The sequence below is a fragment of the Corylus avellana genome, chromosome 10, assembly GCF_965113065.1.
Source record: "Corylus avellana chromosome 10, dhCorAvel1.hap1.2, whole genome shotgun sequence".
NCBI lineage: Eukaryota > Viridiplantae > Streptophyta > Magnoliopsida > Fagales > Betulaceae > Corylus > Corylus avellana.
Window position 1 is genome coordinate 3,703,683 of NC_142499.1, and position 18,183 is coordinate 3,721,865.

The 18,183-nt window shown below is 33.0% G+C and overlaps 1 protein-coding gene across 1 annotated transcript; it reads right to left on the reverse strand.

Moving 5' to 3' along the window:
- Positions 1-2,713: 2,713 nt before the first annotated feature.
- Positions 2,714-5,683, reverse strand: LOC148583257 (putative disease resistance protein RGA1). The gene has a single exon (XM_088511123.1). The coding sequence runs from the start codon at positions 5,615-5,617 to the stop codon at positions 3,017-3,019; it is 2,601 nt and encodes an 866-aa protein (XP_088367249.1). The 5' UTR covers positions 5,618-5,683; the 3' UTR covers positions 2,714-3,016.
- Positions 5,684-18,183: the final 12,500 nt, after the last annotated feature.

Sequence of the window (18,183 nt, forward strand, 5' to 3'; positions counted from 1 at the left end):
CCGTATACCCTTCAGGTTTCATCACACGCACGTATGCTGAATTTGCATTCCATTCTCACTTTCCACCACTATTCACCCCTTCAATTCTACAATTGGCTGCAATTGTTTGAAAATTAAAATGGGGAATTAGTCCGGGAGGTGTGAAAAAATTTAGTATAATTGAATGAAGAAAATATAAAAAAAAAAAAGAAACTAAAAACAAGAAAAGGGCACATTCGCATAAACTACCCGAAACGGGCACATCTGCACATCTGCACATGGGTGCGAGACAATTCTCTGTAAGGAACTTAGGCAAAATAGAGAATGGGAGCCTTCTCACAAAGGAGGTTACAATGATTAGGTCCAGACACATGTTTATCAAAGATAGAAGTATTCGTAAAGTCATAAGACCATGCATGGGAGCTGACGCTTGCCCAATGTCGAAAGATTAAAGAAATTGGTAACCTAATAACAAAATGATCCCCCAAGCCTCAACCAAAGGCCCAATAAACAGTGTCTAGTCCTAACTCAATTCAAAATTAACTGTAGCGTGCTTGTGTTTTCTCATAAAAATTTCCTATAGCTCGTTTTTTTCGTAGAAGACATCCACTCATCTTTCACCTCTTTTTTATTATTATTATTATTATTATTTTATTTCTAATTGAATGGGAAAGGTTAAAAAAAAAAAAAAGTATTTTTTATTCTTGATTCGAAAGTAAGAAATATTAGGAGACCTAACAAACGGGGTGTGCTCCTCAACAATAGACCAAAAGCAAAAATTACAGTCCAAAGCAAAAATTACATTACTCGTCTTTCACCTCTTGTATATTCATATTGTTACGGAAGCAATGCAGCGATAAAGTAGATGTTGAATTATAGTAGATTTCTATTTAATAAATATTAGATTTTATTTAAGATTGGTTTAAATTAGTTTTGTTATCAATATTTTAATATTAGACTTATGGTATTAGATAGTATTGGAGTCATTGTTAGTATTAGAGTCTAGTTATCATTCTTCTTTCCTAGTTTAATTGTTATTCTCTTGTTTGTATCTCTATTTAAACTATGATCAATCAATAAAGAGGAATTAGAGAATTAATCCCAAACTTTATGTTTGATAAAAGGTTTTAAGTCTCCTTAAAATCTAAAAGGTTCTCTCATAACCTAAAATCTATTACGTTACGTGTTTGCAAAATCATTCACGTATATATGTATGTTTAAGCGAATAAATATGTGTGTGTAAATATATTTAATGCTAGTAATTACATTTTTATTTAACAACTATCCCACAATGTATATGTGGCGGTCCTAATCAATTATTGAATTAGTTCTTGTTAACAAAAAAAAAAAAGAATCGAAGAGTTGGATGAGACTATCATGTAAGCATTGCAGGATAATTGTCCATAAGGGGTAGCTTAATCGGTTGTGAACCATGCTTCATGAAGTGGAGGTCATTAGTTCGAATCTCCCGTCCCCCTTCCCTCGTGTGGACATGTCAAAAAAAAAAAAAAAAAAAAGCATTGTAGGATAATTATAATATAAAAATGTGATATATAACATTACTCAAATGTTTATAGAGTAATGCTACACACCACACAAACATCCAACAAATATTTCACAAAACTGACATGGTATAGTCTAATATTCATTGGATTAGTATTATTATATATTATTATTATTATTTTTTTAACAATGACTGTTCCAATGGCTCTTAGATCATGCAATGTTAGCTTTGTAGGATATTTGTGCCTTATTTACCTAGCAATAGTCATAAATTAGCTACAAACTGGTTTGTAGCCTAAGGCGTTAAACCCTTTGTTCGGGCAAGTGGATCCTATATTCGCTTTTTCCTAAAGTATACAAATTTTTATGAAATTGGGACCACTAATTGTAATGGATCTCATTCGACTATTGGGACTCTTTTTCATATTCCTCAAGGACATGAACCTCTCTTGTATTATGCTTGACTCTAAATCCTTGATGAATTTTTGAATTTTCTTCTCATTCACCCAAACAATAAAAGAGAAAAGCCCAACTCTCTTACTAGCAGGCCTGGTTTCAGACCCAAATAAACAAACAAACAGACACATTTAGAGGAGGCATAAAAAATGTCTCAGAATATATTGGCTTAGACTTGGTCTTTCGGGATATTTCTATCCCAAACTATAATAATATGCTTTAGCTTTTATTTATTTATTTTTTATTTTATATATCTTTTTGAATAAGTATAATTAAGCTGCGATTTTTGTTATACTCAGGTAGACATCCATAATATATACTTTTAATTTGTCAAAATTAAACCAAGTTCAAATTCAATTGCGGAGCTCCGGCAACCTAAGAATTCAGTTCTCCGGCGAACTCTCTCCAATTTTCTTATTCTCCAGTAAGACTAGACTCTCGCAGGTAAATCCAAACAAACATTTAAATTCAACAAATGGTAACAAAATTTTTTCATAAGAAACCCATACAAATATATATATAAGAAACAAGAGGGAGAAACAAAAGTATATACGTCAGTGACGTCATCCATTTGTTTCCTTACATCTCTTAATCAGAATTACATTAACAAATGTCTATTCATTTGAATAATCTTAATAAGAATTACAACGGCAACAATGTTGTTTTTTTTTTTTTTTTCATCTATTAATTCAAATTACAATGGCAGAAATAATTAAACAAATAACTTTAAACTTCGCTACATTCAGGCTTCCACTGTCGGCATCTTATCCTCTCCTCCTCCGCCTGGCATGAAAAAAATTTGTGATTACAAAAGAGAAGTTAATAAATATAACATAAAATATTATTGATACACTTGGAAATATTATTATATATTATATACGTTCCACACAAAAGATATAATTTCTCCACGCATTAAATGCGATTTAATGCTTTAGAAGCGACATACTTGTCGCATGGAGCTACCGGATGAGGTAAATAGCAAAAAGATTTTTTCATTTTAGTTTACATCAAATTCGAATAAGGCAAAAAAGAATTCGCTGACAAATGTTGGGCTTTGAATCAATAGAGCATTAAGAGTTTAAGACCCAAAAGAAGAATAAGAAAGAACTGCCCTTACCTCATCAACTTCTTCTGTGTCCTCATCAAGTTCAACCTCAGCTACACGAGCGATCATGGGCTGATATGCCAATTTGCATCCCCTGCTCAATTCATAACATTCTTTAATCCTCAATTCTTTTAGCGCAGTGAGAAGCTGTGTCCCCTCTGGAAGAGATGACAACTTGGGGCACCAGATAATCTCAAGTGTATGAAGTGATTTGAGAGTTGGTAGCCACTCAGGCAAGGCCATGAAGTTCATACAATATTTAATTTTTAAGTATTGTAAAGTGTTAGCAGATTTTTGTAGCCATTGGGGCAAAATCTCCAACTTTGGCAAACGTTCAATATGCAAAGTTCGAAGGCTTAGCTTGAGATCTTGATTGTCTTCTCTTCCCATCAAACTAAGCTTTCGACAATTGGTAATTCTCAGGGTCTCTAAGGCGGTTAGGTGCTTGATACTGACTGACAAAGAGGTCAAACTTTGACAATTATTTATTACTAGTGTCCGAAGGTTGGTGAGGCACCTGTCCATTCCTCGAAACAAAACTTCTAGCTTGGGACAACTAGATACAACAACAACCTCAAGAGAATTCAAGGATCCATTCTCCAACAAGCAAGTGTAATTTGTTGTCACCACCAAGAGCTTAAGGCTGATCAAGTTCCTTATATCTTTGGGCAATCGTTTAAGTGCACTACATTGCTCAAGTAGTAATGTTTGCAAATTGTGTAGCTTGCAGATTGAATTAGGAAGTAACTTGATTCTTTCATTACAAGATAGGTCGAGACATCTCAAATGCTTCAAAGTACAGACAGAACTTGGCAACACCTCAAAAGATGAATGACTTAAATCAAGCAATCGCAAGTACTTGAATCTCAAGACACATGCTTCAGCTAAGGATAATGGGAGTGAATGCCTGTCTGTGATGGGCATAATGGTACGTACATTTGTTAACTTGTCTATGCATTTTGTAACTTCTTGACCCATATTTGAAAATGACAAATGATGAACAGTTCCTACAATGTCATTGTTGTTCGAGTCTACTAATGAACACTCTCCTTGTGCAACTGAGATTGCAAGATCATGGATGAGATCATGCATTTGAAATGTATACGCAGAAAAGCTAGGAAGCTTTTCTTTAAAGTCTTGTAAGAAAGATCTTGAAAACAACTCTTTTATATAAGACTTCCCAACACCTAGCAAGTCTTGTTTTTTATTACTAGTCGTTTCACATAGTAGTCCATTTGCCATCCATAGGATACTCAAAACATCTGAATTGAATTCGCAGTCTTTTGGGAAAAGAGAACAAAAGGCAAAGCATCGCTTCAAGTGAATTGGCATTTGATCATAACTCAACCGCAATGCGGGTAAGATGTCATTCTCATTTTGTTTTAATTTCCATATCTCGTTATCTCTTACAAATTCCCACTCCCATTCATCTACTTTTGAATAAAGCAGGCTGCCTAAAGTCCTCACTGCCAATGGAACCCCTTTACATTTTTCCACAATTTCGTTTCCAATTTTTAAGAGGTTTGGATGTTGTTTCTGTTCTCCTTCCTTAAATGCACATTTCACAAACAAAGACAAACAATCCTCTTTAGATAAACCTTCTAAACTATACGGGAAATTAGTTTCCATAGCGTCAGCAACCAAGTTACTACGTGTTGTCACTATAATCCTACTTCCTTCGGAACCATCAATTAACAAACCTCTCAATTCAATCCATTTATTGTGATCTTCATTCCAGACATCATCCAAGACAAGTAGAAATTTTTTATCCCTTAAAACTTCTCTCAATTTAGTTTGCAATGTATCCACATTCCAATTGGGATCAATTGTACCGCATGCAGATTTAAGGATTTCTGTTATCAACCTTGTAACACTAAAATCTTCCGACATACAAACCCACATTCTCAATTGAAAAGTCTCAACTACTTCTTTATCATTGTACACCAACTTGGCAAGTGTGGTCTTCCCCAAACCTCCTAATCCAAGTATGGAAATTACATTGACATTTTTGCTACCATCTGGGTGCATCAAAAGACTTATGATATTTTCTTTGGCCTCATCTCTACCGATTATAGTTGATGGATGAACAAATGAGATTGAATCTGTGTCCCTCAAGTGGTGCATGATATGTGCATCTCCACGTATTATGGTGAGATTAAATTTATCTTTATCAGCAGCAATCTCATCTAACCTCTCTCTAATGCCCTTGATTTTATGAGCCAGTTTGAAAGGGAATGCACTCGTCATAGAGGATGAAAAAAAATGACGTACCTTTGTACAAGTGCTCCCATATGTGGCAACCACTTCCTTCCTTAAAGCTTGGTATTGTATTTCATCAAGCACATCATCGGCATCATGGAGGACATCGTTGAGCTGCCCTATCCAGAGCCTCAGCAGGCGGTCACTTGCTTGCTTCTTTTCGGCATCCAAGAGAACATCTCTAATGATTGACATGGTGCGCTCAAGCTTTCTCAGATCGCTTTTGAAACCCCATACCAAGTTGAACTCTTGGTAAACAAGAGGCCCAAGCATCTCTAAGGCCTTTCCTACCAAGCTAAAGGCAAGTTCAGCCATGTTGAGTATGTTCGGTGGGGGTTGAAGGCTTGAAGGAGAAGGGAGAGACTGAGACGGAGGCAGCAGCTGAGTCTTATAAACGAGTAATGATAGATGACATGTCCAGCTAATTGACTGCGAAGCAACTAGGAAGTTTCCTACTCTGCTTTTTGTTCGATTTCTCTGATCAAATCACATGGCGTGGGACCTCCACCAAGGGTCTGTTTGGCAAAGGCCCTGTACTGCCTGCCTGCCTGGTCGGCCATGAAACGGCTTTCTCTTCTCCCAAAAAAAATGATATGATTCCTATACCTTTTTCTTTTATCTATAAAGACTTTGACGTCCACCAAAACATTTAATAATCTAGGAAATTTTTTTTTTTTTTTTTTTTTCTAGAAACTGCTCCCATTCAACAACAAAGGAGATTACAAACAGAAGGAAAATAGCAAAGAAACAAAAAGAAAAAGAAAAATACAATCTTTAACAGCATAATCCAACCTAGACAGACTTCCACCTCCAAGCGCCAGAAGAAAAAGGTCATATGTGGATGCAGCTGATGGAGGCCGTGACGCAATTAGATGGACAAAACCATTAAAGGTAATAAAACCCTCTTAAAACTCCACAAGCTTCCAAAAAAAACTATGTAAATTAAGATTCGTAACAATGGAAAAGATGAAGCCCAACCATATCAGACTAAACAAAAAGCAACAGAAGAAAACATAAAGCATAAACTTAATTAAAAGCAGAAAAAAATCTCAACCAAAACTCAGCAACAACCGACTCTGAGGAGACGCGGAGGCTCATGAAGGCCGGAAGGATGAGCGAGATGGAGTTGAGGTCGGATAGATGGCAGGTCTACCAGGGAAAGACAGATTGAGCTTCAAAGAAACCAGATCGGAGACCCATGACAAATCTGAACGAACAAGCCATCGCCGAGGCTCAAAGGAGGCGAAAGAGCGTTGTAGGTCAAGCAGAAACTATTGATGGAGATCGCGAAAGACAGAAACTATTAAAGAATCAAACAGACTCAAACACTATCACTACCTGTCTAGTGAACGAGAGTGAGAGAGTGGGAAATGAGAGTTTAGGTGGAAGATACGCTATGACTAGTGAGAAAGATTGAGAGAGAGACGTTGAAATTTTTTTTTTTTTTTAAAGGGGCGTTGTCCCAATGCAGTCTGAATACAACCTGTTAACTTATCCCACATTATTAAGAAAACACTAATCCCCAAGTTTGCTTATTTATAAAATGATGCATATCCTCTCTTTGAAATAAACTAAGTGTCTTGTTGTATTGACTCAGATTCCATACTCGATTAGCCAGGCTAATCAAATGCTCATATGCAAGTTAGTTTTTTAAGCCGTTTAAGAGTACTTGAAGTATAATTTTTTTTTAAAAAAATAAAATAAATAAATATAAGAGTTGACTCAATTTTTTGGCTCGCCCTTGAGCTCGACTCGAGATCAAGCTCGAATAAAATTTAAACGAGGTAAACCTGAACAAGAGAAACTCAATCAAGCTCAACTCGTTTACATCCCTACCTCTCCGTCAACTATTTTTCTTCTCGACAGCTTAAGAGAAAAGGATGAACCCTAAGGGTGTTTTCGATGAATTTTAATAATCTAGGATTTGACGGTGGGGTGGCTCCTCTCTTTCTTTTTCTAAAGTGATGTAATAAAATTATAGCACGAGCAACAGTTTTTTTTTTTTTTTTTTTTTTAAGAAGCTTTACTTAATTTTTTAAACTTTCATCCTTTTTTTTTTTTTTTTTTTTTTTTTTTTTTTTTTTTTGGCAATTATCACCGGCTTCGCTATGCCTCAATCGTGGGTTAGCCCCAAAGCAATTTTTTCTTTCTTTTTTATAATTTTAAACAATGGTATTTTTGATATTTTGGCTTCCTTCACAACAATTTAACAGAAAATTTTAATAAAAATATGACATAACAAATTTTTAAAAATTTGATACGTTAAATTGAGAATTTATATATATATATATATATATATATATATATTTTATCTTTAGAGAGTATTCGTAAAAGCAATGAAAGTTCAGAGAATTATGTTATGATTTTATTTAAGAAAAAAAAAATTAGAGAACCAAACTATTTTTTTTTTTTTAATTTTACTATTCAAATAAAGTTCACAATTACTCCCTTTATCATTTTAATGTAATATTTAAATAATTTTTTTTAAAAAATAAATACTTGAAGAAAGAGAAAGTCATTTTATTTTATTTTTTAAATAAATGCTAAAAGAAAAAAGAGAGAAAAGAGTGAAGAAATACAGCTTTTTTATATTAAACTAATGTTAAGCACTTTTGTTTCCCTTTAGTGAGTTTTTTAGAATTTTTCATACATTTAAAAAATAAAATAAAATTATAAATTAAATATGTTGCTAGTGTTTTTACTTTACTCCACTTCTTATTTGATTTATTATTATTATTATTATTTTTCCTTCTTCTTCGTTTTTCTAATTCATGATATGAAAAACCTTACAAATGGGGTTGGCTCCTCTCTTTTACGAACCACCTCGGAAGTTTTTTTTTTTTTTTTAATGTTTTTTTTTCTGAGTAATATGGGGAAGAAGCCAATTTTTTTTTTTTTTTTTCATTTTATGAGATATTCTTCATTTTAGTTTATATCAAATTCGAATAAGGCAAAAAGAGCTCGTTTTATGGATTCTACATGCTTCCACTTGACAAATATTGGGGTTTGAATCAAAAAAGCATCAAGAGCTTAAGGCAGTAGCAGAAGAAATAATTACCTTTACCTATGGGGTGTTTGTTAAACACCCTAACACTGTTCATTTTACAGGACACTGTTCACAGATAAAAAAAAAAGAAAATAATAATAATAATAATTGGTAGGAAAAATGAAAAAGTGGTATTGGGAAGTAAAAAATTTTGTTTTGTAGTGATTTTTTTATTTGAATTGTAATAAAAAGTAAATGATTAGATATAAAAAGTGAGTGATTTGATATAAAAGTAATAATATTTTTTTGGGAAAAAAATGAAGTGAATAGTGTGGTAGATGTGGGGGAATGTGAGGGAGTTTAACAAACACCCCCCTAATCATCTTCTTCTGTTGAAGTACTCCCAAGTGTCCTTATCAAGTTCAACATCTGGTACATGAGCAATTTTGGGCTTATCTTTCCGTCTGCATTTCCTACTCAATTTAGGACAACTTTCCATCTTCAATTTTCTTAGTACAGTAAGATGATGTGTTCATTCTGAAAGATATGACAATTTGGGGCCGTCGATAATCTCAAGTGTGTGAAGTGATGATTTAAGAGTTGGTAGTTGCTAATTTGAAAGTATTAGCGGATCCTTGTAGCCATTAGGGCAAAACCTCCAACTTTGGTAAATCTTTAATCATGAAGGTTAGGAGGTTAATTCGGCTTGAAAGCCTGATTGTCTTTTCTCCTCTCATAAAACTAAGCTCTGGACATTCATAAATTACCATGTCTTTTAAGGTGGTTAGGTGCTTGATTTTAAGTGGCAAATATGTCAAACTTGCACACCGATACATCACCAGTCTCTGAAGGTTGGTAAGGCACCCGTCCATTCATCCATTCCCTAAAACAAAACTTCTACTCTTGGACAAGAAACCAAACCCAAACACCGAAGAGAATTCAATTAAGGACCTATTCTCCACCAAGCACGTATACTTTATTGTTCCTCCCAAACACTTGAGGCTAATCATGTTCCTTTTATCCTTGGGCAACTGTTCGAGCCTCATACATAAATAAAAAATATAAATAAAAAATAAATAAAAAAAGAAAAAAAGAAGAAGAAGAAGTCATAATGTTTGCAATTTGTGCAACTTGCGGATGGAATTAGGTAAACAAAGAAGTTTTGATTTTGGAATTAAAAGAACTGAACTGAAGTCTCCCTCATTATTCACTTGATTCCTAACCATGCTCATCTCGTCTATGGGCTTCCCTCACTAAACTCAAATTCCATGTTAGATGCGTATTTGTCTATATTATTATTATTATTATTACTTTTTGAAAACTACATTTACTCCCCTCACAACTACCACCTTATGACCATAGTTACAATTAATGTTCCCCTATCTTTCAATTGTCATCATCGTGGGGTAAAATTTTATTTTATAACAGGGATAGAAATTAGCCACATATTCATGCTAATAATTAAAGTGTAGTCAATAATTTTTTTATTTTATTTTATTTTTTCCTCTTTTGTTATTTTCTTGTGACTTTCTTTCTGGTGGGTCTCTCTGACTCTCAGTACTCTTATACAAACTTTTGTTTTTTGAGTTTAGTCTATCAATTAAGTACAGTTTAAGACACCCTAACGTTAGTTTTTCCATCTCATGTTGTCAAGTGAAATTTTCCTTCGTTATGTCATTCGATCAATGCTATAATTTTTACTGTCGTTTTTCATTCATGAATCATGGATGTAACACTTAAAAGTATGCTAAGCATTTCTTTATGTCAGAACACGTTTCTAATCTTTTTTTTTTTTTTTTTTTTTTTTTCTTGATTTAGTTTTACGCTCTGGCTTACATATACATGATCATGCATATGTATATGACATGCAATTTTGACAATCTTGACAATTCAGACCGTTCTTTACATTGAACGGTCTGGAATATCATATGACATGCGTATAAAAAATGGATTTCAAAATTTCACACAAACGAAACCAAGTTTGAGACAAAAACCACCTTCCTCTCGGGAAAAAACCGTTCGTCTCTCTCCAAAACAATGTGCTTCACATGGCTTGGGATCCACCAGAAGTGGCCATGTTCAAGTTCGATCAACCCACAAAGCTATCTCTCTCTCCAAAACAATGTGCTTCACATGGCTTGGGATCCACCAGAAGTGGCCATGTTCAAGTTCGATCAACCCACAAAGCTATCTCTCTCCCCAAAACAATGTGCTTCACATGGCTTGTTCTTTTTTGTCAAAAAGAAAGATACATCAATATTTTGGTAGGACACAGAAAGACATTAATCTTTCTCTTCAACATTACTTTATGATTCTACTAAAAACAAGCTACTTTATGATTCATCTATCTATAAAGACTTTGACGTCCCCCAAAACATTTAATAATCGAGGATTTGACAGTGGGGTTGCTCCTCTCTTTCTTTTTGTTAAAGCCTTGCCATAAAATTAGCACATGATGTTACGGCCATGTGGATAGTTATCTATTTTAGTCAAGAGTTTGAGTATGTAGTACTCTGATGCAGTGTTTTTATGACAATAAGTTTCTATTGTCTTAATTTATTAGAAGTAAAAGTTTATAGTTTATCTCATAATAAGGGTTAGGAGTTTATCTTTTAAGTGATTGTAAGAGTTTATCTTCAAATTAGAGTTGGAGTTCATCTCCCAGCCTTTTACTTTGATTTATGTAGACGTGTAGTCCATATTTAAAGAGTGATTAATTAATAAAGAGGAAGCAAAGAAATAACAAATAGTAAATAGCACTACCCAAATTTAAGAAATTTTAAAATAAACCATTTTCATAAGAACAAAATTTAAATGTGTTAGGACATTAAGAATCTCATATCGGCCACGCCACCATTTTATATTCTTCATTCTTTTTGGCACAGACTAAGAAGGACCTCCCTCAATAATGATATGAATTAGTTTCAGTGAGAATTAGATGAAGATCTTGTGTTGGTAGACAATTAATATTAGATGGGAGTAGATTGATTAGATAGGTTTTTTTAAATATATTCAATTGGAGTTAATATCAGTTTACAAATAATCACTTCCCCATGCTGCCTTTAGCTCTTCCTAATGCTAACTCAAGCGGTGATAGGATCTAAAGATGTTAAACAATTGGTATTCTAAAGAAGAAAAATATAGTTAACAATTGGTATTATATATTATTATTATTTTTTTTTTTTGTTGGGTTTTTGGGTCTCATCTTCTACGCATGACATAAATATTTTGAATCAAGGAGCAATCCGGATTTCAAGGTTACATTTTTTGATATTTTAATGAACATGGAATCTCTGCGTGAGCTTTCTAAATTGAAAACACACATTTTTGCTTCACATTTTAATTGCTAACAGCATTTCTTTATTTTTTTTTTGCTGCAGGCTAATTGAGTGCCCAACAAAAGAGATTTCACACATTGAATATTGCCTCATTTAACGAAAAATTTTAATTTTAAAAAACGGAATTGCAGGAAGTGTGATTTTGGAGATGGGAAGCGTGCAAAGGATTAAAAAATTAAAAAATACTTTTTTTTTTAATTAAAACTTAAGCTTATTACTTAAAAAATAAAAAGATATTTAAATATATGAAACACATAAAAAAAACTCGTGGAGTGCAGAGGGAGGTGAAAAAAAAAACGAAGAAAGAGTGAGGAAGGAGCGTGTGAGTGGGGAAGATGAGGGAAAAAGAAAAGAAAAAAAAAAACAAAAGAAAGAGAGTGGATAATGGAAGACAAAGTAATAAATAAAATAATATAAAACAAAGTGAGTGATGGGGAAAGAGAAAATGAGAAAAGAGAGAGGAAGCGGAAGTGGCGCAGAGAAGGTGGGAGAAAGAAGAAAAATTAGAAAAATAAAGGAAAAATAAATGAAGGAGATGGGGATTGGGTGAGGTTGTCGGTAGAGAAAGAAAAGAGAGGAGAAAAAAAAAAAAGAAAGAAAAGGAGAAAGCGGTGGGAAACACTCATGAACCTGTGCAACGTGAATCAAGGCACTTGTATTACTCTAGAATATTATAAAATTTTAGATTAAGCTTCCCCGTGAGACAGTAGAGTCTCTAGTAGTTTCTAGGTGCAATAATGCTAAATGAAAGGATAAGTATGAGCGAATGAAAGGACAAGTATGAGTCAGATCTTTGGCCATTTTTTGGTCTATTGATCAAGATTTAAAGGACTGGGCTATTTTTTGGCCCATTTTTTATTTATTTGGCTTGCTTAAAACACCATTTTAATGGTGCTATTTTTTTTGTCTATTGACTAAGATTCAGAAGACTGGGCCATTTTTTGTATTGTATTACTGTTTTGAGTTTGTTATTGAAGAGTTAAATCCTTTTTCGGTTTTTTTATTCATGTATCCTATTCTTATTTGCTAAAAAAAAAATAAAATAAAAAAAGAAGAAAGAGAGAAAGAAAGGATAAGTATGAATGAATGGGTCAAAATCCTATGGCCTTGTTTGGTAAAAGGGTTGGAGTTGGCCTAGATACTATTTATCATCATTTTCCAAAAAAATTAATATTAAAATATTTTAACTTTTTCACTTTTTATATCAAATCATTCATTTTTTATTATTATTCAAATAAAAAAATCATTATAAAACAAAAATTTTTCACTTTTTCATACCACTTTTTTATTTTTTTTATACTAAATATTTTTATTTTTTTTACATCAATCTACATCAACAACTATAGTGTCTAGACCAACCCATTTACCAAACACCACCGTATAGAAAAAGAAGTGAGGGTGGGGTGGGTGCCAGTGTGTGCTTGGGGAGAGAAAAAATAGTTAAAAAGTTGCATTGAAATCCGGATTTGTCCCTTGAGCCAACCAAAAATTTGTAGCTGCATCTGCATCTGCCAACAACCAACTTTAGTCATTTACTTTTTATACATTCTAAAAATTTCTCATATTTTTTAAACAAATTTCATCTTAAAAAATAAAAAAATATCGTTTTTTTTTTTAAGTTGCATCTTGAAATCCGGATTTCCAAAAAATTCATGCATGTGACCAAGTGGAAAGTGTGGCCTGCAAAGTGAAGTGAAGAAGGCATCTTTCACATTAGAAAATAAAAAGCAACCACAATTGTTTCACAGTAAACATTGCAAACATTCATAAAATATGGAGCTCACAAATCGGTGAAAAAACAGTGTCAATTAAAAAAACTTATAATTGATGCTTGCACATATTTCACAGCAAACATTCATAAATTATGGAGCTCTCAAACAAACCCAAAAATTAATATCCAAAAAAAATTCAAGATTAATTAGAAGAATAAGAGAAAAATATATATAAAAAAAAGCATAAAAAATAAATACATAAAAAGCTCAAGATTTACACGAAAATATTAAGAAAAAAAAAAAAAAAAAAAACCCAAAAGCTCAAAATTAACCCAAAACAAAACCCAAAAGCTCAATATTAACCTAGAAGATTTAAGAGAAAAATATACAAAAAAAAAAAAAAAAAAACAAAAAAAACAAAAACAAAACAAAATATCAATACCAGAAGCTCAACCAGAATATTAAGAGAAAAATATACAATTAAACCCAAAAATCAATACCCAAAAGCTCAAGATTAACCCAGAAGATGGGTGAGATGAAAAATATACAAAAAAAGGGAAAAATCAAAACCCAAAAAAAGCTCAAGATTAACTCAGAAGATTAAGAGAAAAATATACCCAAAAAAAAAACCCAAAAATCAATACCAAAAAGAGCTCAAGATTAACCAAGAAGATTAAGAGAAAAATACACACAAAAAACCCCAGAAATCAATACCCAAAAGCTCAAGATTAACCCGAAAAACAAAACCCAAAAATCAATACCCATAAGTTCAAGATTAACCCAAAAGATTAAGAAAAAAATATACAAAAAAAAAGGGAAAAATCAAAACCCAAAAAAAGGCTCAAGATTAACCCAGAAGATTAAGAAAAAAAAAAAAAAAAAAACCCAAAAATCAATACCAAAAAAAAAAGATCAAGATTGGAAGATTAAGAGAAAAAAAAAATACAAAAAAAAAAAAAAAAAAAACCCAAAAATCAATACCCAGAAAAAAGCTAAAGATTAACCCAGAAGATTAAGAGAAAAATATACAAAAAAAATCGAAAAGTCAAAACCCAAAAAAAGCTCAAGATTAACTCAGAAGATTAAGAGAAAAATATACCAAAAAACCCAAAAATCAATACATTTTCGATTACAAAGAAGGTGGATTACAAAGGATCAATGAGTTGTATTCATCATTTATGTTGTTACAATATCTTCTTTTATTTCCATATGAGGAGGGTGGTTACAGGCTTGGTATTTTACGTAAAAAGTACTAATGAAAATGGACATAACACAAACAAATATGTTACAATGAAGTAATTTTACGCATATCGGCTACTAGAACGTCATGGTGAAGGGCATACATTGATATATAGTGGCAGTTTATTTCAACAATTTGTTGTTGATATATACACATGTATTGAGGGAATTAGACTTATGTGGGTAAGGAACAATCAAAGTGCATTGAGGACTGAATTGTATAGTGGATTGAGGGATGCAGTTATGAGGGGAGATACCACCACTGCATTTATTGGAAAAAGAATTGTACTGCCTTCTAGTTTCACGGGAAGCCCCAAATATATGATTGAAAATTATCAAGATGCAATAGCGATTTGTAGATGGGCAGGTTATCCCGATTTATTTATTACTTTCACATGCAATGCAAAATGGCCAGAGATTAAAATTTTTCTATCCATGCATCATGGTCAAAAACCTGAGGATCGACCTGATATGGTTGGAAGAGTTTTTAAGATCAAGCTCGATCAACTATTACATGATTTAAAGAAGGGCAAACACTTTGGGAGAGTACTTGCTGGTATTTTTAAATAATTACTGTCATTTTAATCTTTTTATGAATTATTTTTTTATACAAATATAATTAAGGGTTAAATACTAAATATTCCCATGGAGTTTCATAACTTTATTATTTTTTTCTCCTAGGGTTTTATTTTTATCACAGGAGGCCTATATGGTTTTGATAATAGACCAAATTAGTCTTTTTACCGTTAGTTGACTTAACGAAAATTCACGTGGACCAATCAAATGTTGACACGTGGCACATACTTTATTATTATTTTTTTTAAAAAAATGTATATATATATATATATATATATTTTTTTTTAAAAAAAAAGGAAAAATAATTGGGGGTGGTTTCAACCACCCCCTAGGCTCCATGGGGGTGGCTCGGCCACCCCCAATACCCACTGGGGGTGGGTTTCGACCACCCCCATCCGGCCAAATGGGGGTGTCCAGGCCACCCCCTTGGTGCCCAAGGCCACCCCCAAATGGCCAGGGGGTGTCTCGGTCACCCCCAAATTTTTTTTTTTTTTTTAATTAAAAAAAAAATACAAAAAATTTAAGTAGGTGCCACGTGTCAATATTTGATTGGTACACGTGGAATTCTGTTAAGTCAACTAACGGTCAACTGACGGATGATTAAATTGGTCTATTATCAAAACCACAAGGACCTCTTGTGATAAAAATGAAACCATAGGGGGAAAAAAATAAAGTAATGAAACCCCAAGGGGGTATTTAGTATTTAACCCTATAATTAATTTGATATTTTGATTACAGTTGTCTACACTATTGGAGACCAAAAAAGAGGATTGCCCCATGCTCATATATTGCTTTTTCTACATTCCGACGACAAGCATCCAACACCATTAGAAATAAATAGGATAATCTCGGCAGAAGTTCCAAATTTAAGCAAAGATTCTCAAGCTTATGATGTTGTCAAGCAATTTATGGTCCATGGTCCTTGCGGTTCTTTAAATCCAAATTCAAGTTGTATGATAGACAACAAATGCAGCAAGCATTTCCCAAAAAAATATTACTCTGATACTACAATTGACGAAGATGGTTTTCCAATATATAGACGGAGGAACAACAGAAGATTTATTGACAAAAATGGTATCAAACTTGACAATCGATTTATAGTTCCTCATAATATTGACTTATTGGTCAAATATCAATCACACATAAGTGTTGAGTGGTGCAATCGTTCAAGGTTTATCAGGTACTTATTCAAATATCTAAATAAAGGACCTGATCGTGCAACGTTTATGCTTGAAGAAAACTTACATGTTGATTGTACTACTGGAATACAGCATGTGACACAATTTGATGAAAAAAAAACATATTTCGAATGTAGATATGTGTCTGCTATAGAAGCATGTTGGAGGATCTTTCAGTTTGAAATCAATTATTGGGAACCTGCAGTTGAAAGGCTTAATTTTCATCTTGGAAATGAGCAACCAATAGTGTTCGATGATTATGATTACTTAGATAATGTATTGAATCAACCGAATATAAAAAAAAAAAAAACTAAATTTACAGAATGGATGACAAACAAATTCTTTGTATGAAGAAGCAAGAGAATTGACTTATTCTGATTTCCCTTCCAAAATGGGTTTGCAGAATAAAGATAAGGAATGGACACTGAGGAAAAAAGGAAGATATGTAGGAAGGATCTTTTATGCTCATCTTGCAAGTGGCGAAAGATTTTATTTGCGAATGTTACTTAATATTGTTAAAGGACCTCTATTTTTTGAAGAAATAAGAACGGTAAATAATGTGGTGTACTCAACTTTCAGGTCAGCATGTTATGCTCTTGGTTTGCTTGATGATGATAAAGAATGGCATGATGCTTTAAATCAAGCATCTCATTGGGCCTCAAGAAAGCAACCCCGTGAACTTTTTGTCACAATGTTGATTTTTTGTGAGGTAGCAGATCCTTATAAATTATGGGCTTCGAATTGAAAGTTGTTATTTGAAGATATTTTGCATCGAGAAAGAATAATTTTACAACATGAAAACCTACACGTTAGTGAATCGCAATTACAAAACTATGCACTTTATGATATTGAAAAGTTATTGAATAGAAGTGGAAGGTCTCTCAAAGAATGTGACTTAATGCCATATCCAGACACATTACTTCTGAGACAACATAGCAATAGACTATTGCAAGAAGAATTAGATTATGATAGGAATTCTTTGAGAGATGAGCATATTTATCTTTTGAGAGGTTTGAATTGTGAGCAAAGAAATATTTACCAAGCAATAATTGAATCTGTTACACACAATAAAAGGTGGTTTCTTCTTTGTTTATGGACATGGCAGTACTGGAAAGACTTATTTATGGAGAACCTTGATATGTCGATTACGCTCTGAAGGAAAGATAGTAATCGCAGTTGCATCATTTGGAATTGCAGCATTGTTGTTACCTGTAGGAAGAACAGCTCATTCAAGGTTTCAAATACCAATAAATGTAACAAATACCTCAACTTGCGGGTTAAACAAAGTTCACATCTTGTAGAGTTGATGACAAAAACAAGTTTAATAATTTGGGATGAAGCTCCAATGGCTCATCGGAAATGTTTTGAAGCTGTTGATCATTCACTAAGAGATATTTTACGCTTTAGTGATCCACAAAGTGGAGAAAAACCATTTGGAGGAAAGAAAGTTGTCCTTGGTGGTGATTTTCGACAAATCTTACCAGTTGTAACTAAAGGACAAAGAGAACAAATTGTTGATGCATCAGTTAACAGGTCTTCATTATGGAAGTTTTGTACAATTTTTACTTTGACAAAGAATATGAGGTTTCAAGAAAATTCAGATAACAATGCTACAAAAGAGTTTGCATAATGGATTCTTAATTTAGGTGATGGCAAATTAGATGGCAGTGAAAGTGAAGGTTTCATTGAGATACCATATGATTTGGTAATTCAACATGAGACTCATCCTATTGATGACATAGTAAATGCTATCTATCCGGAGTTGAAAACTAAATACAATGATGCAAAATATTTAGAAGATAGAACGATTTTAGCTTCAACAAATGAGGATGTGCAAGACATAAATGATTAC

Coding starts and splice junctions, on each gene's coding strand:
- LOC148583257 (XM_088511123.1), bottom strand. CDS start 5,617: ATGGCTGAACTTGCCTTTAGCTTGGTAGGAAAGGCCTTAGAGATGCTT.